Source organism: Epinephelus moara, chromosome 11 (genome assembly GCF_006386435.1).
Source record: "Epinephelus moara isolate mb chromosome 11, YSFRI_EMoa_1.0, whole genome shotgun sequence".
NCBI classification, from domain to species: domain Eukaryota; kingdom Metazoa; phylum Chordata; class Actinopteri; order Perciformes; family Serranidae; genus Epinephelus; species Epinephelus moara.
The window spans coordinates 24,734,841-24,744,132 of NC_065516.1; the positions used below are offsets into that span (position 1 = coordinate 24,734,841).

The 9,292-nt window shown below is 41.8% G+C and overlaps 1 protein-coding gene across 1 annotated transcript in view; it reads right to left on the reverse strand.

Annotated features, from left to right (window-relative positions):
- LOC126397788 (trichohyalin) overlaps positions 1–9,292 on the reverse strand; it is a 118,133-nt gene that overhangs the window by 8,142 nt on the left and 100,699 nt on the right. Inside the window, exons 23-26 of the mRNA XM_050056745.1 lie at positions 7,035–7,144; positions 6,364–6,438; positions 4,578–4,671; positions 4,434–4,474 (exon numbers count right to left, since the gene is read on the reverse strand). Coding sequence (XP_049912702.1) covers positions 4,434–4,474; positions 4,578–4,671; positions 6,364–6,438; positions 7,035–7,144 — 320 coding nt within the window. The remainder of the gene's footprint in view (positions 1–4,433; positions 4,475–4,577; positions 4,672–6,363; positions 6,439–7,034; positions 7,145–9,292) is intronic.

A 9,292-nucleotide genomic window follows, 5' to 3' on the forward strand; every position in this document is an offset into this window, starting at 1 on the left:
AAGGGAAAAACAGGAGGCATAAACTTTAAGCGCGAGTATAAAAATCCAAAGCGCCACCATCTCCGCAGATTCTTCACATGATTTAAACTCTTTCCTAGATGCTAATGTGGTCTTCAGCAGATCATGAAACATCACCGCCGCTGAGACAACTGTGTGAGATTTATGCACCCGATGTGAGAAGGCAGCGATGCGCTTAGCGCTTTGGCATGACGCCTGTGTAAACATGTGTTCCTGTGTTTACACGCAAACATGGATGTGTGTAATTAGCGGCCTAACCCAATCAGTGTGTGTATAATTACAGTCATTAGTGTCAAAGCCAAGCTGCCATGCTCTCTAAACCAGGCAATAAACTACATGGCCCAATCTCACTCTCATCTCTCTTATTTACTGCTCTCATCTCAAAAATTTTATGCAAGACTTGGCTGTCTTCTCCCGCAGTCTCCTTCTTATCTCCTCTCTCTGTTTCTCCGTCACGTCGCTTCTCTGTGTTTGTACAAATCCTCTGCTGTGATCACTGGGTGCTCTTAATTGGAAGCACATTGTTAATGGTGCGACTGATGAAGCCTGATGCTTTATGAGCGCTTTCCCCCCAGATGGGTTGTGTCACAGACAGTCACAGCAAACAGCATCGATCCCTGCTTCCACCACTTAGTGTATTTCAATGTGCACTGGTATTTTAATGTTTTCAGATAGAATTTTAGATCATTTGAGGTGAAATGTGAAAAAAATCTGATAACAAATCATTCAATTAGCTTCAGACTGGAGTGTAATTGTGCTGAGAAACACATTAAGATATTTGCATTTCCTCTGCTTAGCATTGCACATGGATTTCAGAGCAAACATACAAAGTAGTATCATTGCTTTACAGCACAAACACGGCTCTATGGCACCAACGCCAATTCTTACTCCTCATATTAAATGCTTCTGGAGGCAAAACGGGGAGGGAAAGGCCAGAAACTTAGCATCCTCCTTCCCAGGCAACAGGCAGGGTTTGGAAAACACACCCTGCTACACATACAGTAGCATCTCCGAGGTTTTTACAGGCACACTGAACAACGTGACCGGGATCTGTCAGCTTTTTATGGCGTTGTTGATTGATACCAACACTGTTACTCCAGATCGTGTCTGCGCTGTGCAACAGATTATAGCAATTAAAACTAACGAGTATTGTTCTCAAGCCAATACCTCCGATCCCTCCTACATCTTCTGAACAACCATATTCTCCAACCAGCCATCCAACACTGAAGAAGATCAGTAGGGGGGCAAACAAATACCCCAATACTATATTTAAAACTTTAAATAAAAATATGGCACAGATGTTTCTAGTCTCTTTATCAGCTCAGCTACACTTGCGCTAAAGTATGCACATGCATGCTGTTATGTCTTATGTATGTTACAAGTGTTGGTGGTGCTGTTTGTGGTTGGTGACGGACAGTGGTGGTGTGTGGCTGCGGGATGGGAAAACTCTCCTCCTGCTGACTCTGCTAGCTGAGGTTTTCAAATGTAAACGTCAGTAAACATCAAGAAAAGAAGGAGCTATGAATCAGATGTCTACATGGAAAATCAAGACTGTAGCCCTTTTTAAACAGGAATTGTGCAAATTTGCAGGAAAGCCCAATCAGTCTTTTTTCAGCATTGGCAGTATAAAAACAAAATCGGGGAGTGTGGCAAAATGTCACCTACCTATTTTGTTTATACAGAATGCTCCTTTTTCGGGGCAATGGGGGGCGTGAGCAAGTAACAAAACGTGTAGCTCAGCGTGTGACGTAAACAGTGATGTGGGAGGGAAGCTGTGTCTGGTCAGTCCTTCGGCAATTCTCTCGTAAGTCGGCCCGTTCTTCATCGTCCCCGTCATCTGACGGTTAATGGCCTCTTCGTTTGCGAGGACAAGGAGGGCGCGCAATTCCTTGTCTCCCCAGTTGCTCATCTTTACAGTGTCTGTCAGGTTTGTGTTTCCCTCTTGCTACTAGCTGCTCGCTAATTCCTGCTATCAGCTGTTTCCTGTTTATCCACCGCCAGTGGCTCGCACGTGCGGCGTCATCAACAGCTCCTCCCACAAGTCATCAACAGCCCCTCCCGTTGCGGAAGGCCGCCTCGGTCTGTTTAAACTAAAAGGGTTCCGCCAATGTGACTACCCTACAAGGCGGAAAATTGGGCACCTCGGATCAACTCACCAATCCGGCTCTGTGTGTCTAAACGCTCGCAGCTTGCCGGCAAAACGGCCCAACATTCGCGGAGAATCTGGCAGTGTAAAACTTATAAGAAAAGAAGGAGCTATGATTCAGATGTCTACATAGAAAATCAAGACCTTATCTACATCTATATCCACATCGGAGGCACTGTGACAAACTAGCACACTATTAGCCATTGTAGGCTTTCTTTGGATAGTAATCTGGTCAACCTTCAGGCCTGCACCAGTTTCCAATGGGATATCATGAACTGGCAGAGGACTCAGGCAAGAAAAGGGGATGAGACATGTGCTTTATGTTGAATAAGGAATAGTTTGTAGTATCGCCATTCAGAGGCGGCTACAGAGTAAAGTTACTGCCTGTGTTTGGCATGAGTGACCATGCGGCAAGAGGTCAAGATATGTAAACAACACCAAGAAAGATGGACCAAATAAGAGTCTGAAGTACTTTTCATGACATTCCATCACCATCAATGTCACTGCTGACAACAATGAAGTAACTGGAAAACAGAAGCACCCCAAACTACAGTGATATCATTCCGCAGCTAAAATGGATTACCAGAGCTATCTGAGATGCATAAAACAAGTGCACAGCAGCCAACATGGCCAATTATAAAGCAGCAGACTACAATGCAAGAAGAGAAGAAGAGGCAAGAAGGGGCTAAATTGCAAAGCACAAGTCAAAGGAGCTGACAGGATCTAATTTCACTGGAGCTGTACCTTATATGATATCATGTGACAATTGATTGATTGATTGATTGACATATTTATTTCGAAATAATCAGTAAAAACTGCAAGGTGTACATATTTCTTCATAAAGTACATCCTTGAATTTGGTGATATGCTGTTACATCGTGCCTAAAACAACTCATCTAACTTAAATATTTAAGAGGCCTCTGTAATATTTATCAGTCTAAATTTCTATCTCCTCCGTTTCTCTTTTCCTCGTCTTTCCAAGGAGCTTTACTGGTACAAAATGTCACCGACAGTGCGACGCTGTGACACTCCAGCTGCTTTGGAACAGTAGGCCATGTAATCATAATACATTTCTTTAATAAAGGCATATCTAATGACAAAACCTTCACGCCGTGTTGATTGCTGTCAGCGATAGTGGCAGTAGAGAGACACTGAAGATATCCCCTTTGCCACCAGTAATGAGATTCATACACTGAATGTATATGGCTGCCATGCAAATATCATGACACATCTGTTGCCTTATGGATGTATGATTTTCATACATATGGCATTTTGGGTAGGTGTGTGTGTGCGTGGTGGGGGTACAGTAATGAAATGAAATAAATTAGGAACCCTGGTAATAAAGAAAAGGGTGGAGAGGAGAGAAAGAGAGAGAATGGATGGGGAGACACTATGGAAGAGGCTTTCATTCACTGTTTTTATCTCGTTCCATGTTATTATATTCGCTCAATCAAAACCCCTCTTATGCATACATCTATATGAACTGCCTCTCCCGCTCTGTCCCCTCTCTCTCGCTCATTCGCAATTATGAGGGAAAGACAAAGAAAAGCGATTCATCTTTCTGTCGCGGCCCCTTAATGATATCATTAAAATGACTGACAGCTTTGAATAGCATTGGAAACCTACTCCAGTCAAAACAAATCTGATCCGTTTTGGAAACAGAGCCTGGTGGTTCGTTAGGGGAGGGGTGCAACATGAGCGTGTGCATGTGTGTAAAACGGGGTGAGTTTGTGGGGTGGGGGGAGTTGTTAATGAGGGAGACCTCAGGGGGGTCACACTGGGGGTATGGGGAGTACTGCTGCAGGCAGGTGCCCCCACAAACACCCTCCTTTCTCACATCCATCCTACACCCAATCCCATCTGTGCCACATTCATTTTAATTGCCTTAATGAACATAATAAATATATCTCCTCTCTATTGATGAATGCTATTTGACAGCCATGGGGGTGGCAAGCAGGAGAGGATGGGTCCTTGATTGGAGTGTAATCATTGTTAAAGGCCCAGCGTGAATAACGTATTCAGATGGAAGAAGAGGCACGCACGTATACACACACGGGGAATCACAGGTGGCTAGGCCCACGGGGTGTTTCATTCACAACTTGGCACTCCTGCTGTTATTACCATCATCAGCTTTGTTCGGGCTAGATTGTGTGTGAAAGAGCGAAACACGGTGGGCAACGCTTTTTGTCGCGTGTGAATGCTAAACTCTGATCAGCTGGTGGATGCACACAAATGTATACGTACGCTCACACACACACAAATGACTCACGTTCTCTCGTCTCGCTGGATGTCCCGGTCTCGGATCCGGGCCTGCGAACAATTATAAAATGAAAAACAAACCTGTTTGTGATCGACCCTCTTTTGTCTCTTCCCTACTTGTAGTTCATTGCTTTTCCACTTTGCCCTTGTTCACCTTGAAGTGCTCCGCGTCTCTCTCCTTCTCATCCGCCACATCTTTTAGTCTCTTTACCTCCGCCTTCAATGTGTCATTAGCGTCCTGGAGATGTCTGACGAAGCCAGGGAGATGCAGGGTTAAAGAGAGGCATATACATAGAGAGGCAGACACAGAGAGAGACAGACACCTATTATCATCAAGAGACTCCTGTTAACATGGCAGACAAAATATTCTGCCACAAAACACCGATGGTGTCTGTGTTTCTCTGCTTCCAGAGCCTTTAACTAGCAGCTCAGACATTATCTCTGACACACAAACACACACACACACACACACACACACAAACACACTTCACGATCCATTATAATGAAACGCTATATTTCTGCAGCCATTCATCACGTACCCCTTGTGGCTATTTATTTCACCATTTTGTTATGCCACAAATTTCCAGTATCCATAACAATAAAACAATTTTTACTCAGATGTTTATTGCAATACTATACTACACATCACAAGCATGAAATAGTTGTATTTAATAGCAGCGGAAATAGTTGTATCACGTTTCTGCATATTCAGGCAATGTACTGAGTATGAGGAGGAAATATTCTGTCGTTCTAACTTGGTGTAGCCTGTGTGTTCCAGCTGTTTAAAGACTGCTACAGGTTACCATAACAAAAACGTAAGAACAAAACACACACTCACAGGGAGTGGAAGTTAGGCGAGAGCGAGAGAGAGTTAAAAGCAGACACACACAGACGATTGTGGTGCTGCTGGGCGGGGCTGAGGGAGGTATGGCACGGCAGGGGGGTGGGATGACAGAAGACAGCTAGACTGCTTTGATCTCTGGGAAGAGGAATATGTCACGCCCATGTCTGTGTGTGTGCATGTGTGCGTGTCTGTGTGTGTGTGTGAGTCATGATGATGCAAATATGCAGAATGACTGTCAGGTGCGAGCATGTCAGAGAGTCCACCTGAATCACTCCAACACATACTATACATAAAAACACACACACACGTGATGGAGTCACAAACTCCTCTGGTGGGAAAGGTGACCTAGTTTGCAGGTGGAGCAGTTAGCTGAGCTGTTTTATTCCTCCATCTTTACTCACCTTTAGTACATGAATATACTGAACAGGACGGTAACACTTTGCTTTAAGGTATCTACATAAGAGTGACATGACACTGTCATAACTATGACATGACACAGCCATGAACTTGTCATAAACATTATGTACATGTCATAAACGTTTATGACTGCTGTCATTAAGTGTCATTCGGTTTTTGTAATGACAAGTTGACATTGTTTGGGTTGTCTTGATTATGACAACTTGACATTAATTAAAGTGACATTACCAGAAGATGTTAATGTTGACATTAAATTTGTTTGGGATGTCCTTATAATGACAACTTGACGTTAACAAGAAATGCACCTCTTTTTGTGTTTATGACAACTTGACATAATGATTATTATTGTCATGACAAAGACAACTTTTGGTAATGTCACTTTAATTAATGTCAAGTTGACATAATCAAGACAACCCAAACAATGTCAACTTCTCATTACAAAAACCGAATGACACTTAATGACAGCAGTCATAAAGGTTTATGACATGTACATAATGTTTATGACAGGTTCATGACTGCGTCATGTCATAGTTATGACAGTGTCATGTCACCCTTATGTAGATGCCCTCAAGTAAAGTGTTACCAACAGGACTAACACACCGACACCAACAACACACAAACAAAAATTCACACATTGATAAATCTTTCACTCAATCTCACTTAGAAAATAAACACTCACTCCTTCTCTTCGGTGACAATGAGCAGCACTTTGTTTTGGGCCTTCATCTGGGCAGCGAGGCTCTCACTGGAAGCTCTAAGAGGAGAAGACAGACTTCTTAAATCCAATGATGAACTTTAAAATACTTATAAGAGGACACTAAAGGTAAAACACTAAAAAAATTATGTAGTGTCACTACATTGTGACGGCCTCTTGCTTCAGCTAAGCCTGCTTTGTGTGTGTTTTCCCGTGTCTGTCTGCTGTGGCTTGTAGGTCCTGATGTGCGTAGCTGAGTGAGTGCCATCACGTTTTGTTTAGTTGGCTTCGGCCTGGTTTTCAGTTTGTGTTTTACACCATACAACACCTTGCATACATCACTCACTCACCTACTCACCCTGACACACTGACACACAGATTTACACACCTCATAACTCAATTATGCTTTTGGCGATTATCTTCTGTTAACAATAAATATGGGCACTTTTCAGTTGATACCGTGTGTGTCTCCCATTTTTGTCATGGCCTATGAGCCGGGTCATGACAAACATGGGGCCTGTCCAGGATTATTTAGTGGCCATAGGCTTTACAGTGTAAAGAAACATGAAAACATACACTGCACACACACAACATCAATGAAAAGACGTACATAGTAATAACATTTTTTTTTAAAAAACACATCAGTGTGGTCATACTTCTGTTCAGTTATCCAACGGTTGACATTAGTCATGACCAGCTGGCTCTCATGGCGAAGGTTTGCATTGTCAGACCACGTCCCCTCCAGCTCCGACCGCAGTGTGTCCACCTACAACACATAGTCAAATATCATCTATCACAACAAGTCGTCATACAACAATTTATATGGTTACTGTGTATGTGCTTTTTCACATTTCCCCTCTAGTTAATGACTTTGCCAACTTTAAATAAACCCTTCATCTATTCTCTGACTGGATTCGTGATGAAAACTTGAAGACCAACCTTCACTCTATCATGGTTTTAATGTACTTCAGTTAAAGCAGAGGTTTACAGCTAAAATACATTACTTTCTTTCAAGGAAAGTATTAACATCTAACACTGGCTTTCTAAATTTAGATGGGTTTAAGTCTCCCTCTTATTCTACACACACTTGCAAAGGTGTGAAATAAAGGAAGGTAAAAAAAAAAAAAAAAAAAGGGAGGGGGGGGATAAGTGAGGCTCTAATAGATGGCAGCCAGGACAGGGTGAAAATAAATGTCAAAAATAGAGCATAATAGCAACACAAGAGGAAAAATTAGGTAAATGGAGAATAATGGGGGATGAAAGAGATGGCATTTGCAGACGCAGGTATAAATAGCGGGGTGAGGTATTAAGCAGGTGCAAAAGAGGAAAGATGGAGGACAGGGGTGGGGGGGGCAGAGGCAGACTGAAGACGAGATTGTGGAGAGGAGACGGGTGAGGGGTGAAAACAGGGATGGGATGGCACCGACCAAACTGCTGACTTTTTCATTCTGCTTATCAGTCAGGACCTTTCCAGGCCTAAACTCTGGGGACCCTGACACATTACCCTTATCGCCATGGAAACACCTTGATACACCATACCATCTTCCCACAAAGACTTGGGCAAACATGAAAAAAAAAAGTTCCCAATATGTGGGCCATGATTTAAGTGTCCAAAAATGTCATATGATTAACCCAAAATGTCAAAAAAAAAAAAAATGAACTGCTGTGTGAGGTGAATTATGTGCTGTGTATGTGTGCATGTGTGTGAATGTTGAATCACATATATCTGCCAAAATATTTTCCTGTTGATGCTTATCTGGAAAACATCATTGACTTAAATTCAACATAGAAATAGTAAGAGAACTGATCCTGTTGATGCAGAGCTGAATGGGAAGATTGTGTACTGGAGTAAAAACAGGTACATATGTCAAATAATTATCCTTCATTTTATTATTATACAGCTTCAGAGAAACATGACAACGCAGAGAATAAGCCAGTGGAGAATCATTAAGATTGGTTGATGTAGGGATTGTTGGGGATTGAACGCTGTGTCTATATATAAGTCGAACTCCTCTGGGCCACACCCAAATAAGGCTACAGGACTACTGCTTGTGCGCCCTGAGGTTGAAGTGAAAATATCATGCTTATAGTTGCCTGAGGTGAAAATGTTTTAAGTTATTTACAACTTTATCTAAGAGAAGCCAGTCTTTCATGTCTGCATCACATCTACCCTGGGCAGACAGTTCAAAAGTTCACCAGCTGACCAGTCAACTTAGCTGCATACTCTATATGAGAGAAATTCAAACAACACCTCACAGCAAAATGAGCAATCTTAAATTAAAATCTGCTGTGATGTCAAATGTTTTAGGAATAGACATGAACAATACTTGATACATGTGTTGGACATGTAACACAAAACTAATGCATTCCAGTTGGAAGCCAGCAGGCTGGCATAGAGTAGTGTGAGGAGTCAGAGAAGACAGGACTGTCACTGAAGTCAGGTTCTTGTTGAAAGAAACTCAGGAAGGTTCAAATATCACATCCATAAGACGAGAGTGCTTCAGCTTCTGTTTTGTGCTGAACTACTTTGAGTCTGTTTCTGAGATAACAACGAACAAGAAAGCGATTATGACCTCTCAAATAATTGGTAAAATTAAATCTAATAAAAATAAATCTCCCTTGTACAATTCAATGTATGCATTATTTTTTGTTTTTCTGTCTTCTTTTTATTTTGTTGTTTGACATATGATGTTAAAATGATAATATGTCAATGTCATAAAATGAAGTATCTGTAAAATGTACTTAATGTACTTGTTATATCTGAAATACTATTGATAAAAAAAACAAAAAACAGGAAGGTTTGACTTTGTCTAATATTTACAAAATCTATGAGACGTGACTTGGGCAACCACCCATTTGTCACAATTATGTAAAATAATATTGGTCAAGAAGAAGAAGAAGAAGAAGAAGAAGA